The 27,706-nt window shown below is 40.9% G+C and overlaps 1 protein-coding gene across 1 annotated transcript in view; it reads right to left on the bottom strand.

Annotated features, from left to right (window-relative positions):
- baz2ba (bromodomain adjacent to zinc finger domain, 2Ba) overlaps window positions 1–27,706 on the bottom strand; it is a 74,868-nt gene that overhangs the window by 21,834 nt on the left and 25,328 nt on the right. Inside the window, exons 3-10 of the mRNA XM_077712409.1 lie at window positions 9,661–9,858; window positions 6,105–6,287; window positions 5,853–6,029; window positions 5,600–5,769; window positions 4,751–4,948; window positions 4,107–4,661; window positions 1,584–2,385; window positions 88–384 (exon numbers count right to left, since the gene is read on the bottom strand). Coding sequence (XP_077568535.1) covers window positions 88–384; window positions 1,584–2,385; window positions 4,107–4,661; window positions 4,751–4,948; window positions 5,600–5,769; window positions 5,853–6,029; window positions 6,105–6,287; window positions 9,661–9,856 — 2,578 coding nt within the window. The 5' untranslated portion in view covers window positions 9,857–9,858. The remainder of the gene's footprint in view (window positions 1–87; window positions 385–1,583; window positions 2,386–4,106; window positions 4,662–4,750; window positions 4,949–5,599; window positions 5,770–5,852; window positions 6,030–6,104; window positions 6,288–9,660; window positions 9,859–27,706) is intronic.

Genomic DNA, 27,706 nt, shown 5'->3' with positions numbered 1-27,706 from the left:
CCCCAGATTTAGAGCAAAAACCCGCTTTTTGTACGCTTAAAAGTAGGTTTTTGAAGACAATTAATTTCACGTGTTTTTTGGTCTTACCTAACGGGGACGCCAAGGCGTAGGCGGACGAGCCAGGAGAGCTGTGATAGGCCAAGGCACTGGAGCCGCCCACCATGGCGGGCGTCTTGACGACCTGGAGGTTGAGGGGCGAACAGCCGCTGGTGGCCGGATCGGTCGAGGCGCTCAGAAGTTCGGGTTCAAGTTCCGGTTGGAATCCGAGGCCTTTGGTGAGCCTTCGCGGAATCGAGTCCTTCTGGGACGACGAGCCGGAAGACGGCGACCTGGACTCCTTGGTCTTCTTCCCGGAGACGTCGCTGTCCGAGTTGCTATCCGACTCTGGACGGGAGCCAATCAGAAAATAGAATTATTATTCAAAAAAACAAACCAAGATTTCCATTCAAATATGACATGTATGACCTTTGACCCCTCTTTCTTTCCCCATTGGAGCTAAGTATGCTAATCTTTGAGCAAGTTATCACCCAAATGACATTTTCTCAACGTCTGACCTGATTGGCCCAAAATGTAATGAGCTCTTCTGTTTGATCCGATAACTTTGATCATCCTCATTTTTTAAAATATATATTTTTCTTAATCGGGAATATGAACATCCAAGTGGAGAGAGATAATAAGTTCCACCTTGGGCAGGTTTCCTCTGCTAGCTGGTGTAGGTCATGACTTGAAATAGGATTATTTCTTTTTTTTCATTTTCAGAACCGCTTTATCCTTACTAGGGTTGCAGGGGGGGTGCCGGAGTCTATCCCAGCAGGGCACAAGGAGACTAACAACTATCATTCACACTTACACCCAGAGAAAACTCACACATGTCCAGGGAGATCAACCTGGATTTGAACCCAGCACCCCCAACTGCGAGCCCAACCTGCTAACCACTATTTCACCGAACCGCCCATGAAATATGGTTAAGGCCCATAATAACAGTTTTAACTTGGTATCATTCCCCTTCCAGTCAAAAAAAGTCTTTTAAATCTGCACAACTTCCGAAAAACCACAAAAATACTAATAAAAAACCCATCAAAAACTGGATAAAACCACAGCGATTAAATACAAAACCACAAAATAGCCGCCAAACAAGCTCCAAAAACACTAAAACCAAACCACTTTTGGAAAACAAATAGGCTTAAGGACAGTTTTTTTTCCTCCCACATCCATCAAGACTCTAATCTTGCGGTAGCACGGCACACAAAAACATTCTGCGTAATAACTTCAGGGTGAGCCCGGACGTTTGGTCGCCCGGACGTTTGGTCGCCCAGACGTTTGATCGCCCAGACATTTGGTCGCCCAGACATTTGGGGCCCGGACGTTTGGTCGTCCGGACGTTAGGTCGTCCGGACGTTTGGTCGTCCGGACGTTTGGTCGCCAGACATTTGACAACATGACAGAGTTTAATGTTGAAACCAGCACTCAAAATTATTATTATTATATTTTATATATATGTATGTATAATTTCGTCATACGCAGTTTCTAGGTATGATGACAAAGCCTATATACATTTATTATTATTATATTGTGGCACTCACCTGACAAGCTGTCGTCCGAGTCGTCGTCCTCTTCCTCCTCCTCTTCCAGGTCGTCGTCTTCATCCTCGTCTTCGTCGCCCGAGTCGTCCGATTCCTTGTTGGCGGGGAGCCCGGCGGCGGGGTTGCAGTTTCCGGGGATCCCCACGCCCGGGATCCCCACCCCCGGGATGCCCACGCCGGGGATACCCACACCGGGTATACCCATCCCGGTTTCTCCCCCGCGGAACAAATCCACTAAAGACTGCACCAAGTGGTTCTGCGAGAAACCTTTCCAGCCCGCCAGGGGCGCCGGGGGCGGCGGCGCCGTCTGCGCCTTGGCCTTGGGGGTCTTGCTCTTTCTGGACCCCAAGCCGGCGGCGTGGGGTGAGGTAGTAGGCTGAGGCGGAAGCGGCGGCCGAGGAGGCGAGGGGAGCTCGGCCGGCGGGGCGGCGCCCTGGCTACGCCCCGCCCCCGTGCTGAGGTTGACGGGCAGCGAGCCGTCGGAGTCGCGCCGGGAGGAGGCGGAGTTTTTGCGAGGTTTGGCGATGAGGGCCAGAGGCGCGTCCTGAGCGGTGGTGCTTTGGATGACTCCGTTGGGGCGCTTGGGTTCGGGGAGACCCAGCAGGGCGCTCGACAGGAAGAGGTTGGAGTGATTGTTCTGGGGGGGGAGGGCCGGGAGGGCCGGGACGGCCAGAGTGGGCGGAGCCAGAGGTGGAGCCACGGGAGGCGGCGCCGGCGGCAGCGGCGAGGAAGACGCCGACTTCTTGTCGGGTCCCGGCTTCCTCGGTTCGGCCGGGAACGTCTGCCCCTGGGATAGGAGACTCTATGAAAAGGGGAGGAGAATAGCGGAAAGGGGGAGGGGCAAGGGAAAAAAGGAGGGGCACAGCGAAGAGTCAAAAATGGTAAAAAATAGAACAAAGCTGCCACTCCAGTGGAGCGACTTATAGTCCGGAAAATACGGTACACTTCAAGGGTTCAATTCCCAGTAGGTTGATGCGTGGGTTTTCTTTGGGTATCCTGGTTACTTCCCACAACCCATAAACGCGCATGCTAGGCTAATTATACGCTAAATTGTCCCTAGATTGGCGCAGGGAAAGGCTCCAGGACCCCCGCAAACCAAATGAGGAGTAGCAAAACACATAATAAATCAATATTATGCGCATCCACGTTTGTTAGTTTGTTTATCTTGCCACTTTAAGCACGTTGTTTCCACCTCTTCTTCGGATTAGCACCCAATCGGCTTCCCGGCTCCTGATTGGTTGAGAATTGCATGCTTAAATCCATCACCCACGGTTTAGAAAGGGCTAGCAAGATAAGTGTCACTTTATACCCAAAACATGGTTAAAACACATTCTTGAATGCTTCGGATACATTTTAAATGCACTTTAAAATGCGTCATGATTCGTCGAAATGGAGTGCAGGGAAAGGTCAAAGGTCAAAATAGCTGTCACTTTGCATTAGCATCGGTGGTTGTAGCGGCCCGCTAACGACAATGCTACGCTTAACGCCTGGAAGGGGAAAAAAGGCTAGCTTTTAGCATGGCGCTTTCAACTAAGTGAAAAATCAATGTCATGCGGGAAAAGTGTGGAAACCGCAGGGGCAATTTTGGCCGCGGGAGGAAGCAGTTCCCTCCCGTGCTGGGAAAAGTCTGAAAGGAGAAGTGATTTCCACACAATTGACATAATCCCATTGGCCCATTGATTGCCACGCCGTCTTTCAAATGGAGTCAGGAAAGGTACAAAGACAAATCCTTTAAGCAGTATTTTGCCCAACCGCCAACTTTGCACGCTACGACTAGCTAACAAGCTGTGTAGTCATACATTTTTATAGGCTAACCAGTCAGAGCGCGATTGTTTAACCAATTTGGGTGCGTTCATAGCACTACTGTTTATCCAACAACACACAGCTAGCTTTGTTATTTAGCTATTTGCTAACTTGTCTTGAAGACACCATTAAAGCCACAAGAAAAGTCCAATTTTAGACAGATATACAACAACACAAGCTAGCTTTGTTGCTTAGCTATTTGAAGACACCATTAATGCCACTAGAAAAGTCAAATGTTAAACACGCATCCAGCAACACAGAGCTAGCTTTGTTATTTAGCTATTTGCTAACTTGTCATGAAGAAGACAATAATGCCACAAGAAAAGTAAAATTGTAAACAAACACTTAGGATATGTAGTTTGCTGTCAAAACGCTATGCTAGTGCTACAACTAGCCAACGAAGCTACATTGGGTGCATTCAGAGCACTAATGTTTATCCAACAATTCACTGCTAGCTTTGTTATTTAGCTATTTGCTAATTTTCCATGAAGAATACGCCGCAAATCCAATTGTACACAAACATGGAGCTAGCTTTGTTATTTAGCTATTTGCTAACTTGTGATGAAGAAGACGCCGTTAATAACACAAGAAAAGTCAAATTGTAAACAAACACTGTTAGGATATGCAGTTTGCTTTGTCAAAAACGCTATGCTAGCGCTACGACTAGCTAACCAAGCTGGGTCTTAATACATGTTTACAGGGTAACCGATTGGCGCTCACCTGTTTCAGTCGGAACTCGTTGATCTGCGCCAGCGAGTCCTCCAGTAGTTTCCTCCTATTGTTAGCTTTAGCGCCGCTGGCCGCGGGGTACGGGGACGCTCTCGCCGCCAGTTTGCGAGGAGTCGTCGAGGTGAAATCTTGAGGAGACGTCGACGCCGGGAAGGCCGGCCGCGGCGGCGACGGCACCGAGAGGGGTTTCGGGGACGACGACAGCGACAAGGGAAGGCGCTGTGGCGGCGACGCCGGCGCTCTGGCTCGCTTGGGGGACGCCAGCGGCGAGTTCGGGGAGCGGCCCCGGGCGGCCGGGGAGGAAGACGGCGAAGGCTCCTGGTAGGGTTGGCCCGGGGGCGCCGGAGGCTTGGAGTTGGCCGCCAGCCCGGTGGACTGGATCACGCTCAAGTGCTGCTCCGGTCGCGAGGGACGCGTCGACAACGCCGAACTTCGGGACCGAGACGGCGGGGGCGACGTCGAGAGGGCCGCGGGGATGGGGACGAAGCCCGGGAGCGACTGGACGCCGCGACGGTCATCCCGGGCTTCTGAGTCTATCGCTGGAACCTGGCCGACCGAGAGGGACGGAGTTATAGCCACGCCCAGTGAGGGAGTGGCGCCGCCCACTTTTTTTTTTTTTTTGTTTTTTTTTTTACCTTGTTTTTCTTCTTCTGTTGCTTGTCGGAGTCGGACGAGGCAGCGCGTTTGTCTTCCTCCTCGTCTTCGTCTTCGTCCTCGTCCTCTTCGTCGTCCTCCAGGTCGCTGCTGAGGGAACCGTCGCTGGAGCTGTCCGAGGAGGTGCCCGTTTCGCTGTTGCTGGCCCCGGAGGGATCCGCCACCTTTTTGCGTTGTCTCTGTGTTGGGGAAGAAAAATGAAATAAAAATGATTGTCCTAGTCTGATTTCACATTTTTTTATGAAAACAGGGGGGCTAAATATGAAATGTTATTCCTTTAGTTTGTGTGTTTTAATAAAAAAGGAAAAACAATCAATCAAACATAGTTTAGTTGTTGCTGTTTTAATGTGACCTCATTTTTTATTACCATCTATTTAATGATACTTTCAAAATAAAATTGTTTTAACTTCCAATCAGGAGTAAAAAAAGTTTGAAAAATACCTATATGTTTCAAAGAACAGGAATTGTTTATTTTTCATTTATTTTAACTTAATTAAGCCCATTTTATTTTGTTTAAAAAAGGCAAGAGAGATGAATTTTAAGTTCATTTTGAATTTAAACCTGAATTTTAAAGTTGACAATTATAATTTACAAAAAAATACGGCTAATTCGACCATCTCATTCCAAATAAATTGGATTTGTAAATCATGGAAATTGGACTAAAATTAATAAATAAATAAATTTAAACAATAACAATGTTTTGGCCATGACATATTTGTAATTTTCAAATAAAAGTCTCCATGATGGGAATTTTATAGGAAACACAGGAAAAAAAACAATAACAATGACATAGATTATAATTTATAGATTAAACAATATCAATGACTTACCCTCTCTTTTATTTTAGGAGCAGCTTTGTCGGCCATCTTGGCCGGGCTGTTTGGACAGGGACTCCCGGCGGCGGTCTCCGATTTTTTACTCAGATTGGCCGAAAAGCTTGCCGGTTGAGTCGGGGTCGGAGGCGGGCACGCCGCACTGCCATTCACCGCCCCGTTGACCCCTTGACACAAAAAATGGCGCCGTCACTTTAAATCCTTTCCAAAAGTCTAAATCCCCCGCTCGTGATTGGTCGAGGAGGCCTACCTTTGGGCGGGTCTTGGATACTCTTCCCTGGCATTCGTAGGTGAACCGGTCCGTGATTGGGCTGGAGGTGGGGGGCGAAGAACGGCGGGAAGCCCATGAAAGACGGGAGGAAGGCGGCGGCGGCCGCAGCGGCGGCGGTGGCCCCTCGTCCGTGGGCTTCGGCGGCTCGCCACCACTCTGCCGAGACCCCCAAAATTGCCATTGGCTCAAAGTCGGGCGAGGTAAGGTGGGGGCGGGGCAAGGTCTTCTTACCAGAGAGGGCTCCCAGCTGAGGGTGGGCGGCCAGGGCGGCCGACACCCCCAGGGAACCCAGGCCGCCAAAGTCGGGCCTGCCGTAGAGGGCCCCCAGGGCCGGGTGGTTGACCAGAGGGAAGGCACTTGACAAGGCGGAGCCCATGAACGGCTGCTGTTCTCCACCCGCACCCAAAAGACGGCCTGAAATAACAACAATAACAACAACAACAGAAATTGAGAAATGACAATAATTTGTGGACAAAAAAAATTGACCCCTAATATTTTGACATTAATCTGTACTGGATTTGGGATTCAGGTTTTGGAATTTGGCCATCTTGGTGATAATATAAGGGAAATACAGTCATATCTCTATTTTGGACCATTTTAGATATAATATTTAGATTTTTTTATATATTTTTTTATATAAGCCCTGAATATTCAGTTTTTTGATAGATCTATAACAATGTATATTTAAGCTTTTTTATATATATTTTTTTGATTTTACAAAATGATTTTTGAACTAAAAACTGAAAAAATGGATTTAAAAATGACAATTATTGATTTAAAAGGGGGAAATCAAAAATGTTTATATCCATATATTTTCTTAATTTTAATTTGATCCTAAAAGAGAAAGTCGGCACTCATCATTTACTTTCTCAGGCCACACAAAATGATGTAGTGGACCAGATTTGGCCCCCGGGCCGCCACTTTGACACCTGTGAATTAGAGGATTTACATAAAGTACACCTCTACTTAAGAAATTTGAAATAAAGTTACAAAAATGGACAATTTTAAAGGGTTTAGTTGATAGTTGTGCAAAGACCATGGAACCAATGAGAATTTACATATAAAGTACACCTCTACTTACAAAATTTCCAAATTACAAAAGCCCAATTAGTTTCGTAAGTAGAGGTACCACTGTACTAAACTTAAAATAAGTATTTTATCATCATTTATGACCTCACTTTGGCTGTTATTGACAAAAATAGACATCCAATCCCTTCATTTTAAATATGTCAGCAATACTTGTTGTCCACCTGACGATGAAAAAAATGTATTTCACTGTGAAAGTAATCTGTAATCTCACAGGTTGAAACGTGTCTATGAAAAGCGGCTTCCCGAATGTCAGCATACGCCGATCGTAAAGAAAAAAAGGGGAAAAAAAGGCGTGCGTCTAAGCATTTGCCATCTTTGAGGCGTTCAATTGGTCCGCGGAAGAATACTTGATCAACATGACGGGCGGCCCCGAGTTTTCCCCCGCCGCAATCATTTCCGACGGGGCGGCTGCCGCGTATTACCTTCTCGCCGCTCGCGTGCAATTTGGACCCGGCATATTTCATGCAAATTCAATTTATGCTACGGAACAAAAAAAAATGAAAAAAGGAAAGGGAAGGGAGCGCATGATGCCTCTGCATAAGCAAGTAATACACACGCTGGGAAAAAGTGATGACTGAACAAAAGACTGTGTATGTGTGTGTGTATATATTTGACGGTTGATGTCAAAGTGGCGGCACGGGGGCCAAATCTGGCCCGCCGCGTCATTTTGTGCGGCCCGGGAAAGTAAATGATGAGTGCCGACTTTCTGTTTTAGGATCAAATTCAAATGATAGATATAGATGTATTTCCTGATTTGCCCCTTTTAAATTAATAATTGTCATTTGTATTCAATTTTTCTGTTGTTTAGTTCAAAAATCATTTTGTAAAATCTAAAAATATATTTATAAAAAGCTAAAATAAACATTGTTTTACATCTATAAAAAACGGAATATTCAGGGATTTTAATCCACTTATATGAAAAAAAATCTAAATATGATTGTAATTTTTAATCATTTTTTTCTGTGTTTTTAGTTCAAAAATCATTTGGTAAATTCTAAAAATATATTTAAAACAAGCTCAAATAAACATTGTTTTAAATCTATTAAAAAAAAAACGGAATGTTGAAGGCTTTTAAACCACTTCTTTTAATCCATTCATAAAAAAAATTGCCCCCACATTGTGCCCAAAGGCAGCTAAGATAGGGGCTCCGACACCCCCACAACCCTAGTGAGGATAAAGCGGTTCACAAAATGAATGTATTCAAATTGGTTTAGTTTAAAAGGAACACACAGTTTTAAACACATTTGTGTGTATGTGTTTGAGTGACATGTGACCTGTTAACACTATTCCATGAAGACCCTCCCCCTTATTTTAGCCACACCCACACTTGACCAGATGGCAGCCATTTTGGCGGAAAGGCCCAACACCGTCAAGTCAAAAAAAAAAAGTGTCAAATTGAAAGTATTATGATGACAGGCGGCGCCAACAACAACAAAAAAAACAGATCGCCGGGAGAATAAAAATAAAAAAATAAAAAAGATGGCGTGCGCTCCCTTCTGGGACGGATGCAATTAAGTGGAGTTTGATTGACTGCAACAAACAACAAATGAATCCCGCTTCGGCGCCAGTCAAACATGAAAAAAATCGCCGCACTTTTGAAACGGAAGCGGCGGCGTTACGAGGCGGGGAAATAACACTTGTTTTTTTAGTCTATTTTAATCCGTTTCAACTACTTTCGCCAGCAGGGGGCGTACATCCCTGTCAATGGCAGTGTTGTCAATAAGTGAGCAAGAACAAGTATTAATTAGCAAGTTCTTTTTGCATTGAAATTAGACTGAAAAAGTGGGGCTCGTCTTACATTCGGGATCTAAAGATTATACCCATTCAGATTGCTAGATGGCGCCAAATGTTGTTATTGCATTTTTTTTGTAGTTTTATCATTGTAAATTGGTTCATGAATTATTTTTCAAATGTGATTAGTTTACACCACAGGTGTCAAAGTGGCGACCCGGGGGCCAAATGTGGCCCGCCGCATCATTTTGTGTGGACCGGGAAATTAAATTATAACTTTCTGTTTTAGGATCAAATTAAAATGATAGATATATAGATGTATATTATATTTCATGATTTCCCCCTTTTAAATCAATAATTGTCATTTTTAATCCATTTTTTCAGTGTTTTTGGGTCAAAAATCATCTTGCAAAATCTCAAAATATATAAAAAATAATTTGTTTTCCACTTTTATATGGAACACGATAAAAATTGGCTCCCTTTTTAAATAAAAAAACAATGATTTTCTCTAACTGCAAAAAAAATCTTTAACCCATTTGTTAAAAAAAATCTAAATATTATATCTAAAATACCCACATGAAATCAAAATGACACCCTTGAATTAACATATTGGCTCAAAATATTTTTTTGCATTAAAATTAGGCTAGAAAAACATGTTTTTCCATTTTAATATCCTCTTCTAGGTGTTTTTATCAGATTTTGGGAACCGTTTCATTTATATTTAGTCATTTTCTAAGAAAAAAAAAATGATTTGACATACGAGCTCAACCCCAAAACACATTAAACTCCTATCTCAAGGTTTGCCTGTACTTCTTTTCACAGTCAAGCGAAGCGGACATTATTGGGGGTGCCGACTCCCCCCGTTTGGCGACTGACCCAAAAGAGCATTTGGCGCCAGGAGGCGTCAACGACAAACATATCCGCCCACCCACACAAAAAAAATGGCCACCAGAGTGTTTTTTCTCACCAGAGTTGCTCAGCGTGGAACCCAAAGCCGAGGGGCTGGGGGCCAGGCCGCTCTTGGAATGGGGCGCCGGAGACGAGGACGAGGAAGAAGAAGAGGACGACGATGAGGAGGAGGAGGAAGAGGCCGCGGGGGAGGAGGAGGTGCGCCCGGCGGACAGGGTGGGCGCGGGGGAGGCCAGCCGCTCTCCAGACTCCATATCTGTCAAACACAATCCAATCAGTGAGGTTACAATACAACAAAAAAACTCTGTTAACAAAAACCACACACACACACACACCTGCAGAACATTTCCAGCCATGACACTTTTCCTTTCACATCTCACTTCCCCTGAACAATATTTCTATTTAGCCAAGCTTGTTGCCTCTCGGCTCCTCTATTGATTGGCTGAGACGTCAAGCGACCAATCGCGGGCAAGGAAGCACTTTTTTAAACGAAATGTGGACAGATTTGTGTTTTCTTTTCATTTTTAAAATATATATCTATATATATATTTTTGTACAAGTCACTGAGCTCTATGGATGCCATGGATGGCAGTAGATGGCCAATTAGGTTAGAGTGGGCGGGGCAAATGAATAGAAAGTTGTTAGTTTAAATCAGGGGTGGTGAACAGAAAAAAATTGAATGTTAAATTTTGAAAATTAAACAAAAATTTAGATTTTTTTTTAATAAATGGATTAAAAGCCATGAATATTCAGTTTATTTATAGATCTAAAACAATGTTTATTTGAGCTTTTTTAAATATATTTTTAGATTTTACAAAATGATTTTTGAACTAAAAACACAGAAAAAATGGATTAATAATGACAATTATTGATTTAAAAGGGGGAAAATCAGGAAATGTAATATACATCAATACTCTTCATTTGAATTTGATTCTAAAACAGAAAGTCAACACTTTCCCAGGCCACACAAAGAGATGCGGCTGGCTACATTTGGCCCCCGGGCCGCCACTTTGACACATATCAATTAAAATGTCTTTTAAGAGAGCATAAAAATAAAAGAAACATGAAACGAGCTGCAGTAGATACAAAAAATAATACAAAGCAAAGATTAATTTTAGCCCTGAGCCGCATGTGGCTCGTGAGCCACCCTCCAAACGCCTGTTGACAACCCATAAAACATTGAAACACCGAAAATACATCCATTAACACATCCAACTCAATTTCTTCCAACAAATCTAACTTTCCAAACCTCCTCATTAGCAAACCACCTCGTCCCCGACACCCCCCGACAAGGCCTCGACGCCCCCCCCACACACAAAAAAATAACATCATCACAAAACTCTCCCCCCCAAAAAAGTGTTGTCATTTACCAAAGCCAACTGGCATTAATCTGCTTTCCCTTGGAAATAAGAAACAACAACAACAACACGCCCACGCCGACATACGCCAAAGATTCACAAACATAGAATATGTCCGCACATACACACACACACATACACACACACACACACACACACACACACACACACGTATATAAGAGTCACCTCCCCACACTCTTTTCCCGTCAACTGGAATCTTCTTCTTTTTTTTGCCACACGGCAAATGGCTGACACTAATCCAGTGGTGGAAATCCCCCTCCAAAGCACAGTTTGCAGATTGTGTTTTACAGGCTGGGCTTTGTTATTGTGTCATTACACATAAACAGTGGCTTCCTCCATCTTTTTTTTTTTTTGCCTTCCCCCCTATATCCCCCCTCGTCCCCCCCTCGTCCCCCTCCCCTCTTCTGCAGAGCCACTGATTAAATCTCTGAGACAAAAGCTGCTATCCTCTGAATATCAAGTATCAGCCTTTCGCCAGGAGCAACACTGACAAGAGAGAGGGGGGGGGGGGAAGAAGGGTGGGGAGGGGGGGTGAGAAAGAGGAGCAGATGACAAGGAAACCTGCTGCAGTCCGCAGGGGAGGGGGGGGGGAGGGGGGAGGAGACTGGGAGACACGGACGTCGACGGAGCGGCCATTGCGGAGAGGAAGAAAAAAAAACACGGGCCAAGGTCAAAGGTCGGGGTAAATAAAAACGTCTTTTTTGGAGGGGAGGGGAGGGGGGGCTAAATGGAGCAAAAGGAGGGAGGAAATGTAAATGTGTCACAAAGCTTTATTGGAAACTGTTAAAGTGACGAACGGTTTTGGAAAAAGAGATTTTGGCAATAGGAACTTGTTTTATTGAGATTTTAGTCACAAAGTGGTGTGTTGTTCACTATTATTGGATGTTACAAATGGTAAGAATAGCTGTATGTTGACCTTTTTTCCAGAGGAATGACTCTAAAACACTATTTATTTTCAATTAATTAATTATTTTATAATAATATATTAATATAAATATATTAATAAATTATTTTTATTTTTAGAAATCAATTATACATTTAAAATTACTGTTATTATTGTGTTGTTGTCTAATTAAGTTAAATGTATATAATTTTTAAAAATAGTGTAGACATGTAAAATAATAAATAATAATAAATACATAAAATGGCAAATCTAAAATGCAAATAGTACAAATAAAATACAAAAAAATAAATAAAATGGCTATTCCAAAATAGAAATAATAAAATAATACAAATAAATAAATAAAACAATAAAAGGGCAATTCTATAATAGAAATAATAAAAAATAAAATATTACAAAATAAATAAATAAAATGGGAATTCTAAAATGGAAATAATGAAATAAAACAAATAAACAAATAAAATAAATAAAAAAGCAGTTACATGCTCAAGATTTGTTTCGTATCGGCCTATAAATTGTGAAAAAGTGAGGAATTCTTTCAAATATAACAACAACAACCAAGTATGATTGCGTGCATTTGTGACAAAGATGGACTGAAGAGCAAGTGCGGCCCTCCGTAATTATCATAAAGTACAGCAAAACAAAGGGCTTGCGTCTCCGAGGACGCGCGACTGAGCTTATGTGGTGTCAGCTGCTAAGTCAAGCGCATCATTCTCCACCTTTGGAGGGGAGGGCTCGCACGGGCTCGCGGGGGGCGCCGATGCCCAAAGATGGAGGGAGGAAAAGCAATGCTGTCTTTTCTCAACATCTTCACTGGCTTCTTTGCTATGATGTGAAGAGAATTGATTCCCCTCCCTAACAAACAAGCAGAAAAAAAGAAAAGAAACGAAGCCCATCCCTGCTTTGCAGAGGTGTAAAAGCGCTCCGGCACCCCTCCCCCTTCCCCCGCCGCCATCTCTCAAAGGGGATGGCGAGAAAAGGGACAGCAGCAGCAAGCCGCCTCTTTTCCTCGTCGCCGTTCAAAGCCATCACGCTAATGGCGTCCGCTATATCAAGATGGCCCACGCGGTACACAACTTTGGCCATTAGCGCTTGAAATTGAGACGCAGTGTGCATTCTGGCCAGCAGATGGTGCCCACTTTGTGATGGGGACGTAGAGTAATGCGTGCGAGACAATTGGAAATAGGGCCACTCTCGATTATGCTATGCTATGCTAACATGAATAAACAGTCGTTTTAAAAATGGATCTTTGGATATGTTATCTGCTAGCATAAGCGATTAGCTCAAGAGCTAAGCTCATGTGGTAAAATGGTAAAATGTTAGCTTAGTTTGGAGAGAAAACTGTAAAAAGGCAAGCAAAAACGTTTCTTCTGCTAGCAAAGAGAGGAACAGGAGCTAAGCTAATGTGTTAAAATGGGCAAATGTGAGCATAGTTCGGAGAGAAAACTGGAAAAAGGCTATGAAAACCGTTTCCTCTGGTAGCAATAGCAAAGAGAGAAACAGGAGCTAAGCTAATGTGTTAAAATGTTAGCATTATTTGGAGAAATCTGTAAAAAAGGCTAGCCAAAATGTTAACTCTGCTAGCAAAGAGAGAAACACATGAGCTAAGCTAATGTGGTAAAATGGTAAGAAGTTAGCTTAATTTGGAGAGAAAACTAAAAAGCTAGCAAAGCTGTTTCTCTGCTAGCAAAGAGAGAAACACATGAGCTAAGCTAATGTGGTAAAATGTTTAAGATGTTATGTTAAGTCAGAATTAACATTTGTAAAAAGGCTAGCTCTGCTAGCACAAGCGAGTAGCTAATGAGCTAAGCTAATGTGGTCAAATGGCAAGATGTTAGCTTTGATTTGGAGAGATAACTGTAAAAAAAGGCTAGCAAAAATGCTTACTCTGCTAGCAAAGAGAGAAATATGTGCTAAGCTAATGAGGTAAAATGTTAAGAAGTTAGCTTAGGTCAGAGTGAAAATTTGTAAACAGGCTAGCAAACTTGTTTACTTTGCTAGCAAAGAGAGAAACAGGAACTAAGCTAATGTGCTAAAATAGGAAGAAGTTAGCACTGGAGTATATACTGCATTTTTGCTCACAAACACGTGAAATAAAATAGGGAACAAGAGACAAAATTGGCATTTTTGGAGAACTAAAAGAACACAAGCTAGTTAAAAAATAAAAAATAATGGACAAGCAAGATTGGAAAAAGCGCATCTCAACGCCTTTTTGACAGATTCGCCACCGCTTGCCATCTCACGGGCTAACTTGGCTAGCGCCCGCCTGGCCCTCGCCGTTCAAACGCCTCGGCGCCCTCTCTGGCGGAGGCGCGCAGGCGCGGTCAGCGTAACAGATGGCCGAGCGACACTGACGAAGATAATCCGCCAACAGAGTCATCAGCGCGGATCAGCGGTAATCAGAGCGCGCTTCGCTCTTCTCCGTCCATCCGGCCAGCCGGAATGGAAGGCACAAAATGGCACCCACGCCTTAACGCCACGGCGCCCAGTCGCTCTTTTCGGGCGACGTCGTTTCGGAGTGGACAACCCCTCCCCCTCGGAAAGTGTATATGTAAACAACACACACACACAGATAGCCACAGTTTCAACCCATTCAAATGTACTATTTAAAAAAGAGCCAATCAGAGGTGAGCTTGTTTAGTTTTTACATATTTTGTGAGTAAATACTAATTCAATAATAATTGAATACTTTTAAAGTAATGTTTTTAAGTCTCAAGATTGAATTGGATTGATTAACAGCACATATTTATTAACCCAATTGCAGTCGACCTAAAGTACAGGTGTCAAATGGGCGGCCCGGGGGCCAAATCTGGCCCGCCGGATCATTTTGTGCGGCCAGGGAATGTAAATGAGTGCTGACTTTCTGTTTTAGGAACAAATTAAAATTAAGAGTATAGATTTGTATTAATGCTCCCTATTTTCCCCCTTTTAAATCAATGATTGTCATTTTTTAATCTTTTTTTCTGTTTTTTTAGTTCAAAAATCATTTTGTAAAATCTAAAAACATATTTTAAAAAAGCTTAAATAAACATTGTTTCAGATCTACAAAAAACTAAATATTCAAGGATTTTAATTTAATCCAGTTCCAAAATCAAATCAAAGTTAACTGGGATTGACTCCAGCACCCCCGTGAACCTAAGTGTTTGAGCAAATGAATGAATGCCAATTAGCAGAATCCTTAAGGAATCCGCAACCAACGATTTTCCACATTCTAGGGGGGGGGGGGGGGGGATATTTACACCCTAAGATATGCGGCTCATTAGTTTGTTTTAAAAAAAAAATCCATAAATTAGCAAACTGCAAGGTTCAAAGACAGGTTATTTCATCTTTATTAAATTTCAAGATTGGTTAGAATCGTGTTTTCTATTTATGTTTTCATTTCCTTCTGTTAATTTTCATTTTTTGATTGAATTTCCCAATTTTTCCGCGGGTGAAAATAATAAAACTCAACAAAACATGTATTCAGTGTGTAAAATACGTCTCTAGCTTATGGCCTCACATTTGTGAGTTCGAGGGTTCGATTTCGGGTCCAAACCTTTTTTGCGTGGGTTTTCTCCGGGTACTACAATTCCCTCCCACATCCTCAAAACATATACGCTAGGCTAATGGCATGCTAAATTCTCCCTAGCTCCAAGTAATTGGTCATCTATCTCCACTGGCTTGCCAATCCCGCCGAGCTCGGCTCCGGCACCCCCTTGCTTTCTTGACACGCCATTTTGGTAAACGAACGCGGTATAGCCTCGTTACACGGCTTGATATTTCCGAAGCCAGGCGTGACAGAATTGTGTTAGTGGGCTCGCTCGGGCGCTCCCGTTTCCCGCCACAAATAGCCGTCCAATGGCGACAAACACGAACGAGCGGCGTGGCAAATGTGGGCGAGTCAGTCGGGCCGCCAGATGACAAATTCCCGTCCGTCCGTCTTTCATACCGGCGGGCGTGCGCGCATCTGCATCCAGCCACAGCTAATTATTCTCCCCATGGTAACGGTGTGCACGGCGTCAACAAGACAATGCTCCCTGATGAATGCCCCCCCCCTCCCTCTCCAACCCCCCCCCCCTCTTCTCCCTCCCCCTTAACACCCCCCCCCCTCATCCGCCGCATCTGTCTGCTAAAATCCATCACGACTGAAGCGCCCCCGTGACCAAAAAGAAAGGCATTTAAATGACAACACCTTGCATTTTCCCATTTTTACCACAACGGTCTCAAAGGTGTGGCGTGCGTGCCAAAGATGGCCCGCTAAGGGGTCCGATCTGGTCCGCGGGTCACTTCTTGTTGATTTTGGGGACATTTTCTCTCTGTTCACTTCCTGAATTTCTGGATGACTTTCGATCACATCCTTGTGACATGTAGAGGTTGAAAGGTCTCCCTAAGCTTTTGTGGGTTTCCTCCGGGTACACCCACATCTCTAAACATGCTAGGCTAGATTGTCAAACACTGAATAGGCTAACTATGAGTTTGATTCCAGGTCAGTCCTCAGTGTGTGGAGGTTAAACGTTCTCTCCAGACTTCTGTGGGTTTTCTCTAGGTACTCCACTTTCCTCCCACATCTCTAAAACATGCTAAGCTATCTTGTCAAACATTAAATCGGCTAACCAGGGGTTTGATCCCAGGTCAGTCGTCACAGTGAGTAGGTTTAGAGTTCTCCTCATGAATTTGTGGGTTTTCTCTAGGTACTCCTCTCTCCCACATCTCTAAAAAATGCTAAGCTAGCTTGTCAAACACTAAATTGGCTAACCAGGGGTTTGATCCCAGGTCAGTCATCACCATGTCCAAGTTGAAAGTTCTCCCCAGGCTTACGTGGGTTTTCTTCGGGTACTCCCACATCTCTAAAACATGCTAGGCTAGCTTTTCAAACACTTAATTGGCTAACCTGAGCTATCACTGGTCATCGTATTCTGTCAAAAATAATTTTAAATCAAATTTGATGCGCGGGTGTCATTTGGCGGCGCTACGCTAATAGCAAAGAAGCTAACAAAGTGCTATGAGTTATTCATTGGGGGGGGCGCGCTGGGCAAGTCAGTCCATTTGTTTGCAAACACGTCGGCGGCAAACCCGCGGATTAAAAAGCGCGTCCTTAGCGAGTAGCAAAGCGCACTCATTTATTATTCAGCGTACGGCGAGAAAAGGGCGCCGTGTTTATTATGCAAAGTGCGGCGGCCATTTACACCTTTCTTTCTCCCTTTGGAACTTTCTTTCTTCTTCTTATTCTTTTACGCCATCTCGTTTATTAACGTTAATGACACCCACCGACTAAAAGTGCTTTCCACTTTCAATTAAGAAAACATTAAAAAGGAGCAAATATTTCATCCTATTTAAAAGCCATAATTGGAAAGCTAGACTTCACTTTAACTATGACGGAAGACTGAATTCGAGGGTCACGGGGGTGCTGGAGACACCCCTGAATCGCCGTCCAGACAATCGCTAGGCACAAGGAGACAAACAACCAATCATAGCTAGGGTTAGCCAATTTAGTGTTAGCATGTTTTAGAGTACTGGTGTCAAAGTGGTGGCCCGGGGGCCAAATGTGGCCCGCCGCATCATTTTGTGCGGTCCAAGAAAGTAAATGATGAGTGGCCACTTTCTGTTTTAGGATCAAATTAAAATGAGAGTATAGATGTATATTAATTTTCCTGATTTTACCCCTTTGAAATTAATAATTGTCATTTTTTAATCCTTTTTTTCTGTTTTTAGGTAAAAAATCATTTTGTAAAACCTAAAAATATATTAAAAATAGCTCAAATAAACATTGTTTTAGATCTATTAAAAAATGGAATATTCAGGGTTTTTAATCCAGTTCATTTAATCCATTTATCAAAAAAAATATTGTAATTTTCTGATCATTTTTCTGTCTCTTGTTCAAAAAAATCAGTCTGTAAAATATATTTAAAAAAACTCAAATAAACATTGTTTTAGATCTATAAAAAAACTGATTATTAAGGGATTTTAATCCAGTTCTTTTAATCCATTTATATTTTTTTTAATATTATTGTAATTTTTTTATCATTTTTTTCTGTGTTTTCAGTTCAAAAATCATTTTGTAAAGTCTAGAAATATATTTTAAAAAATCTAAAATAAACATTGTTTTAGTTCTATAAAAAAAACTGAATGTTCAGGGCTTTTAATCCACTTCTTTTAATCCATTTATCAAAAAAAATCTAAATATTCTATCTAAAATGGCCCACATGAAATCAAGTTGACGTTAAAGCGGCCCGCCAATCAACCCGAGTCTGACACCCTTGTTTTAGAGAAGACCAAAACAAGATAACGTCTTCTTCTATTTGCACAAATGCAGAGAGTGAGGGAGGGAGGGACACTTGGGCGCAGGTGAGAGAGACACTGCCATTTTTTTTTCCCGGAGCGTCTCTCGCTGACATTTTAGCGAGCGCTCGCTTCACGGCTCCGTAATGGCGGCCGCTCGTCACTCTGCACTAGCCAGCTGAAAACGTCTCCCGTTATTAATATCACCTTTTAATTGCGAGGAGAAATAAATATGTCATTGGTGGGGAAGGAGTATTGATTGACAGGTATGGATAGGAAACGTTATTTTGATGGTGGGTTAAATTATATTGTTTGATACTGTAGTACTTTGGCATTAATATTTTTTAATTGTATTGAATTTAAATGCTTTTATTGTCATTAAGTAGAATGAGATTTAAAGTTTCAATATCAATTGTATAAATAATACAATAAATATAATTATTATTAAAAAAATAAATAATAATAAAATAAATAATAAATAAATAAATATAAAATGAATAATAATATAATTAAAATAAATAATATTATTAAAATATTATTTAAAAAAAGAAAATTAAATTAGCAAATAAATAAATATTTTGATTATTGTATTTTGACTTTTAAAATCTGGATTTGTCTTTCAAGGAATCCCATTTAGTTGAATTAAACTCAATTATTTAATTGTCATTATTAAAGTAGAATGAGATTTAAGTGAGCAAATAACAACAACAAACAGACAAATAAATTATCAATAAATAAGTAGTCAATAACATAAGTAAGGAAGTCCACCAATAACAACAAAAACTAATTGAAATACAAATAATTTAAATAATTAACCAAACAATCAACAAAATAGACAATTAATCTATAAAAACTGCTTTTTTCAACCCCATTTTTTCACTTCTTCATTCCCTGAACCACTTTATCCTCCCTAAGGGGTGCTGGAGCCTACCACAGCCAACCATGGACCAGCCAATCACAAGGCCGCAAGAAGACAACAAACAACCAATCATAGCTAAGAACAATTTAGCATACAATTAGCCTAGCATGCATTTTTTTTAAGTATTTGGGAGAAAAGTGTAATACCCAGAGAAAACCCACATAGGCCCAGAAAGACTATACAAACTCCGCACAGGTTTCACACACTGGATTTACACACTGAATTCGAACCCAGTACCCCGAAGCTGCGAGGCGCATGTGCAAACCACTTAACCACTACGTTCCAAACTCAAAATAATAGGAACAAAACCCCAAAGAGGATCCTAAGTGAAAGACGTGGGAGGTTCGGCGTAGGCTACGCTGTAAACTTCAACTAAGCCGATTTCATTAATGCGACATTAGCATTTGTGATGAGAAATTGGGGGGGGGGGGTTCTTTAAGGGGGGGACTAGCTCTGCCCCCACACCAACCCCCCTCCCCTACCCCAGGGGGACATCTTTGTAGCGTTCCAATCTGCCCACGCAGATAAAAAATTGCAATTTCCAGACGTTATTGACATTTGTATTACAGCAGAATTAAACAACTTTTGACAATGACAGGAAATATTTTTAAAATGATGTCCATATTTTAGGCTGACAAAACTTGTAAATGATAAAAAAGTGTGAAAGGCGATTGGCGTAGTGTGTGTAAATATAAGGGTATTAGATGAAGTGAGGGTAAACTATTTTTAAAGTGTTATTATTGTATTTGTGAAGTTATGTTCTTCATATTATGAGATTTAAGTGGTCATGTTGCAAGAAAAAATGAAATATGATGAGATTCATCTCATAATGAGGGAAAAAATAGAAGTCAAAATATTAGGGATTAAAGTTTTAGATTATTGGTGAGGTTTTTCACTTTTGTCTTTTTTTATATAATTTTTAACAAAAATATTCATATTTTCAACCTGCCTTGATAAATAATCTTTCGTAAAATTCCAATAATAATAATAAATAATTATTTTCGGTGATCCAAAATATTTTTATTATTTTTTTTACAAAAATATTCTTATTTTTAACCTGCCTTTATAAATAATCTCTCATAAAATTCTAATAATAATAAAAAAATATTATTTTCTGTGATCCAAAATATTTTTATTATTTTTTTACAAAAATATTCATATTTTTAACCTGCCTTTATAAATAATCTGTCATACAATTCCAATAATAATAATAAATAATTATTTATTTATTTTCTGTGATCCAGAATATTTTTATTATTTTTTTACAAAAATATTCATATTTTTAACCTGCCTATATAAAATCTGTCATAAAATTCTAATAATAAAAAAATATTATTTTCTGTGATCCAAAATATTTGTATTAATTTTATATATATATATATATATATATATATATATATATATATATATATATATATATATATATATATATATATATATATATATATATATATATATATATATATATATATATATATATATATATATATATACACACATATACGCATATATATATAATTATATATACACAGATATATAATTATATATATACGCATATATACGCATATATACACATATATACACATATATACACATGTATATGCCAGCCTCCCACTCCAAACCGATTGGACGTCCCCTAAAGACCATTTCCAGCCTTTCCTTTGTATATTTTCCCGATGACATTAAGCGTAATGAAGGCATCTTTTCTCCAAGCCTGGCAACGCAATGAAATGTCGTGTTATTTTTTTTTTACGCCATCTTTATTGGCATGGCATAAAAATGGAATTACATAGTTGATCCCGGGCTGGAGGCGGAGATTTAGCCGTCTGCTTTAGCGCCATTCCACAAACGGGGGGGAAATCTTCTTGAAAAGTGCTATTTTACGCCTGAAATTGCTCCATTTTTAACACTTTGCCACCATCACTTACGCATTAAGAAATGATCTTGACACTTCCTCCGCTAGCGTTAGCCATGATTGCCCGAATACGGGGAAAAAATAGCACTAAACGCTAAACGCGTGTCATGGCAGAGCGCCGTTTTACGCTGCCGTCTCTTCATTTCAGCCTGGTTTTGCCCCCCTCTGGCTCGACAAATGTAAAAAAAGGCCATTTTGGAAGTCCAGTTGTGATTTTGAAAGACTTTTTTACTGGATTTTGTTCCCGTGGTCACTCTCGTCATGTTTGTAAACAAAGAAAGAGCTTGCAATTTAACTCGAATGCTGAGAAAATGTCTGTAAAACTCAAAAAATACCAGCTAATATAGTCAACCAAGGGCTAACAGCTAGCTAGCTAGCAAGCACTTGCCTTTAGCATAGAGCTAGCCTGATTCTCCTGCGATAAGATCAGGTCTTAACTAGCCTGTTGTTGTAACAAAAACTATTTTTAAAAAGTGGGCAAAATTGTTTCAAAAATCCTGGCCATAGCATTTGATATACTCAAGCTAACGGCTAACATCTAGCACATAACTTTTACGTAGCATCTTCCTTTAAGAATCAAAACTAAGACAAAATAACCTGGGCTAGCAATTTTCTTCAAAAAGTGAACAAAAAAGTGAAGAAAACCCTTTCAGCTGTAGCATCTGAAATATTTAAGCTAACAGCTAACAGCTAGGGCTTAACTTACACGTATCATCTTCCTTTAAAAATCAAAACAACAACCTGGGCTAGCTATTTTCTTAAAAAAACTGAACAAAAAAGTAAACAAAACCCTTTCAGCTTTAGCATATGATATACTCAAGCTAACAGCTAAAAGCTAACATCTTAACTTTAACACATCATCTCCCTTTAAGAATCAAAACAAAGACAAAACAACCTGGGCTAGCTATTTTCTTCAAAAAGCTGGAAAAAAATGTAAACAAAACCCTTTCAGCCATAGTATCTGAAATACTCAAGCTAACGGCTAACAGCTAGTTTGTTATGATTGTTATGGCAGTATTATTGTTTGTTATGATTAAACCGTAGCCAGCCTATCATTCTTACAATCTGGACTCCTGATTGGTCGAGAATATTTTTTTAATGGATCTTAAAACCCGGCCCCAAATAGTCACTGGCCCTATAAAGGGTTAAAATCCTCGCCTGGTGTGTGTTTGACCTTTGTGCATAATCCAAGCATGTGACATCACTCCATCCTGCCACTCAGCGTGGCCCACTTCCTGTTTCTAAAAAGGCAAAGTGCTTCTGTTACCAACGTGTCTTTTTGTCGCCATGTGATCCGCTCGTGGGGAATCAAATAAATACCGTATTTGCACACCTATAGGGTGCACTTAAAAGTCTAAAATTTTCTATAAAATGGTCGATTTGATTTCTTGCCGGCACGCTACTTATTGCGATGAAGCCAGTGGATGTTCACTCTAAAAATAGCCTTCCCCCGCATTCCAAGCATTACGGTGTAGACATTCAAAACATCCCAGGGGAGGAATTTGACTTCCTTGTGCTAGCAGCACTTTTTTAAACCCTCCAAAACACTTTTAATACTTAAAGAAACAGCATTTTAGAGTTATACAGATCAAGAAACAGCATATTAGATGTATACAGAGGGAAAACTCTGACGTGAATGACAACAAAATGCGGGAAATGGTCTGAAGCCATAGATTTATCAGCACAATTGAACAGCTTTGCTAACGGATTGCTAACGGATGGCCAACACACAACTCTGACTAACAGTCAAATTGCCCAGCTCTTTATATCAGTGTACTTTTGACCTCAATAAAGCATTATCAAACTTAGTTTTGCTTGAGCAGTAAAAAAAGAAAAACATGCTAGCAGCTAGACTAACTTCTGCTAGCGGTTAGCAAAACATACGCTTGCAGATAGCATAATATACCCTAGCGGCTAGCAAAAACAGTTACGCTAGCGGTTAGTATAAGATACACTAGCGGGTAGCATAAACATAAGTATGCTTGTGGTTAGCATAAGATATGCGAGCGGCTAGCATAAACATAGGTACACTAGCAATTAGCATAAAAGTAGGTACACTAACGGTAAGCATAAACATAGGTACACTAACGGCTAGCATAAACATAGGTACACTAGCAGCTAGCATAGACATAGGTACACTATCCATTAACATAACATACGCTAGTGGCTAGAGTAAACGTAGGTACGCTAGCAGCTAGCATAAAATAGATACACTAGCAGTTAGCATAAGATACACCAGCGGTACGATAAGATACGCTATTGGCTAGCATAAACATAGGTATGCTAGCAGTTCGCATAAGATATACTAATGGTTAGCATAAGATATACTAGCAGTTAGCATAAGATACAGTAACAGTTATCATAAGATATACTAGCGGTTAGCATAATACACGCTAGCGGCCAGCATAACCATGGGTACGCTAATGGTTGGTATAAACATAGATACACTAGCGGTTAGCACAATGTACGCCGGCGGCTATCATAAACATGTCCACTCACTTAAAGACACGCATACACCCTCATAAATACGACCACTAATGCCGAGCGCTCAAAACGCCCCGACACAATTTAGGTCACCCGGAATGACGTCACCCCCTCAAACAACGGCAACCTTTCTTTGTAAATAGCGCTCCCTTCATAGCATCGAGGAGCGCCGCCACCTCCTCGACGGCTGACAAGAATTGTCCGCAGCCTCAAAAAGAAAAATGGCGTGTTAAAATGACAGCGGCGTAAATTGTTTTAATTATAGCCGGCAAAGATAACAGCCCGCGGTAACGTGGGCCTTTTTCTTGCAGCCTTCTGCGAGATGGGCGCAGTATTCCCAGGAAAATGCCATTGTTGTGTGTTGTTTATGGAACAACGCGAGTGTGTGTGTACGTGTGTGTGTGCGTGCGAGTGTGTGTGTGTGTGTGTGTGTGTGTGAATACGATATTCATTTTGCTGCAGGAGGACAATCTATGAATAACAATGAGAGGCGCTAATGAAATCAGCCATCAACCTGCGATACATACATATTAAAGCAGGACCTCACAGTGTCATTCGCTTAGTGCATCATTTGTCCCCCCCCCTACCCACACACACTTACACACACACACACACACACACACTTGTACACACACACACCTTTTCTTCTTCTCTCGCCATGCCGCCTGACCTTTCCAGTTTGAAACCCCCCGCCAGCTCCTCCATACTTAAAATAGGGAGTGTGATCCACGGCGTGACAATTACTACATTTTCAATATTCTTCTCTTCTTATTTTGTCGGTTTTAAGGTGGGTGCAAAGCCCAATTTTCGCACCCAATGTTTTTCCGTCGTTTGTTAATCTGATTGTATAGTTAACGACGTGTTACGTTACCATATTTCGACAACTATAATGGGCTCTATAATGTACCTTTATTCCTTTTCTGACCTGCTTATCCTTACAAAAGTCGCTGGGGGTGCTGGAGCCTATCCAAGCTAACTACGAGCACCGAGCAGAAGACAGAGAAAAAATGGTAATATAAATAAAAATATAAAATACTTTTTGATATTATCCTGCCCAGTTAGCTAGCATGGACACCACTAGCATAAAAAGCATAAAAAATATCAATCATTCTAAAATAAATCACATTCTAAGTAATTAAATTTTATCAATGAGTCATACGAAGGTTCCATTTTTGGAGAAAAAATGGTAATATAAATAAAAATATAAAATACTTTTTAATATTATCTTGCCCGGATAGCTAGCATGGACACCGCTAAGAAAATAGAGCTAGCAAAAAGCGCTAGGATTAAAGCGCTAAAAAAACTTGACGCATGAACACAGCTAAGAAAATAGCGCTAGCAAAAAAGCGCTAGTAAAAAATCGCTAACAAAGTTTGACCCATAGACACAGCTAGGAAAAAACACTAGCAGAAACGTGCTAGTAAAAAAGCGCTAACAAAACATGACGCATGGACACGGCTAGGAAAATAGTGCTAGCAAAAAAAGCACTAACAAAACCTGACAAAATGGATGTCTAAAAGTGACACCAGTGGTCCAGCTGGCTAACAACAGCAAGGGGCCCGTAAACGTGTCAAAATATGCTCGTTGCGATGATTATTTTACAGTCACCATCTAAAAACGCACGTCCGCGAGAGAGTAAGCCGAGCGAGGCTGCCTCCTCCGACGACGTGATGGCAGGGCCATTTTTCTTGGCTGACAAAGGCTCCATCTGCCGCCGCCTCCCGCGTTCACCTTCACGTCACCTCCACGCCGATCACGCCTTGCTGACGGCGTGCACGAGCCAGCCAGCGAATGAGCAAGCGCGCTTTCTCACAAAGACGCACGCTGCAATTTCTCGCCGCGGACAATGACAGTCGTCGACAGAAAGGAAAAAAAAGCTAGCGTTAGTGCGACAGTGACAAGCTCAGTTGACATTTTTTGACACTGACATGGCTACAATAACCATTTTAAAAGGAAAAACATGATGGAATATTCTTATTAGGTATATTATTTTTATTGGTTTTGATGAAATGAGATAGGGAGAGGTCGCTAGAACGGATTTCCATCCATTGAGAAGATTCCTCGAAAATCACCGCATTACGAGGGAGCTATTTTTAGACGTGGCCTGCGGGCTACCCATGATCCTCGGGGGTGGGAGGGGAGACCGCCCATCTTGGTCAAATGGATCAGCCAATCCGGTAAAGCCGTAAACAATGGAAAAAAAATATGATTTAGTCGATAAGGTTGTCGGGTTTTTGACGGGCGTCCAATCATGTTTGAACAGGGAGGTTGGCATGGGGGTGTCATTATAGTGGGCCCAGCTGTGTTGCATTTTGGGGAATAGGAAAATATATCATTGAATTGATCAATTGAAGGATCCATTTTGGAGAAATTAACAGTTATATAAATTAAGGATTAAAATGGTTATATTAAAAAAACTAGCATAAAAATATCAATTATTAAACAAAAAAATTATGAGTAATTAAGGGAAATTAATGAGTCATTTGAAGGTTTAATTTGGGGGGGGAAACTTATAAATAAAAGTATAAAATACATTTTAATATGGTAAAAAATGTTTAATTTGGAGAAAAAAATGTTTAATAAAAATATAAAATAATTTTTAATATCATCAAAAAATATATATAAGTAATTAAATGAAATTAATGAGTCATTTGAAGGTTTCTTTTTCAGAAAAAAAACTAAATAAAAATATAAAATATATTTTAATATGATTTTTAAAAAGCCATGAGGCATAGAAATATAAATTTATTCTAAAACAAATCAATTCAAAATACTTAAATAAATTTTGGAGAAACCAAAAAAAAACTAAATTACTTTCTTATCTCATTTTCTGAACCCCTATATCCTCATTACAGTCATGGGGGTGCTGGAGCCCATTCCAGCTGTCTCCAGGCCAGAAGCGGAGGACACCCTGAACCGGTGGCCAATCGATGAAAAGATTTTGAAAGTGTTTAAAAAATAAAAATATCCATAAATGGACGTCTAGTGTCGTCAATGGTAGCCAAAAACCAGCATTTTCACCTGCGGATTTGTGATATAATGGCGCGCAACCACGGCGACGGCGTGCATTGTGGGGGACGGGATTGGCGCGCCACGGAAAGAACACTGGAGGGGGAAGGGGGGCGGGGAAGGGGGGAGGCGGCTAACTGGAAATGAGAGATGGCATTTTAAAGAGGAAGCTGAATTTCACCTGCAATTACCGTAGCTCGGGGCCACGCGCCTCGGCTAACACACCTTTCATTGCCCAGGAGACCCCCCCCCCACCCCCCCCCCCCCCCCCCCCCCCACTAAAGGAAAAAAAAGTGAATGGTCGGGGGAAGCGACCGGTTGGCTAGCCACTCATTCAGTATGTCCTCCCTTGTGAGGATAAGAAAAATGGACTCTGAATAGATTAAAAGAATGTGTTTTCAAAATAAACAAGCCTGAGGTTAAGCTAACAGAGGCTAACTCGTGTGCGCATAACGGTAAAAAACATGTATAAACTTGAATAAAGTTGCCATTGAATATTATATCTTAGGTAAGGTGACTGCTATTATGTTGAGTATAGCTGTTTGGCTAACTAAAGTTGGTTAGCGTCATGTTTGCAGTTCATTCTATGAGGAAACTAACATTAAAGCGGTGTTTTTTATGTAAATATGGCGTGCTAAAAAAGCGTCTTGAACATATAATGGCAAAAATATTCATACAACTGGATAACATTGTCATTAAATATGATATCTTGACATTGCTATAATGTCCAAGTATAGCTGTTTTGCTAGCTAAGCTGGTTAGCATCATATCCTTGTCCGCAGTCCATTCTGTGATGAAGCTAACATTAAAGAGATACTTTTTTTATGTAAACATGGCATTCTAATAAGCGTCTCTTGAACATATAGCGCCAAAAATATTCATAAAACCGGCCAAAGTTGTTATCAAATATTATATCTTACTTGAATGGCATTGCTATAATGTCCGGGTATAGTTGTTTTGCTAGCTAGCGATAGTTAGCATCATGTTTTTGTCCGTTCTATGTTCGCGCTAACATTAGAGTGATGCTTTTTTAATGTAAACATGGCATTATAATAAGCGTCTTGAATATAGTGGCAAAAATATTCCTATAGATTTGTCTTTGAATATTATATCTTGCTCAGTTGACATTGCTATAACATCCAAGTATAGCTATTTAGCTAGCTAAAGGAGGTTATCATCATGTCCTCGGGACTTTCTGAGCGAGCTAACATTAGAGCGGCCATTTTTATGTAAACATAG

Source organism: Stigmatopora nigra, chromosome 3 (assembly GCF_051989575.1).
Source record: "Stigmatopora nigra isolate UIUO_SnigA chromosome 3, RoL_Snig_1.1, whole genome shotgun sequence".
NCBI lineage: Eukaryota > Metazoa > Chordata > Actinopteri > Syngnathiformes > Syngnathidae > Stigmatopora > Stigmatopora nigra.
Note: the sequence above shows the minus strand (reverse complement) of the source record. Positions and strands in the feature narration are given on the sequence as shown.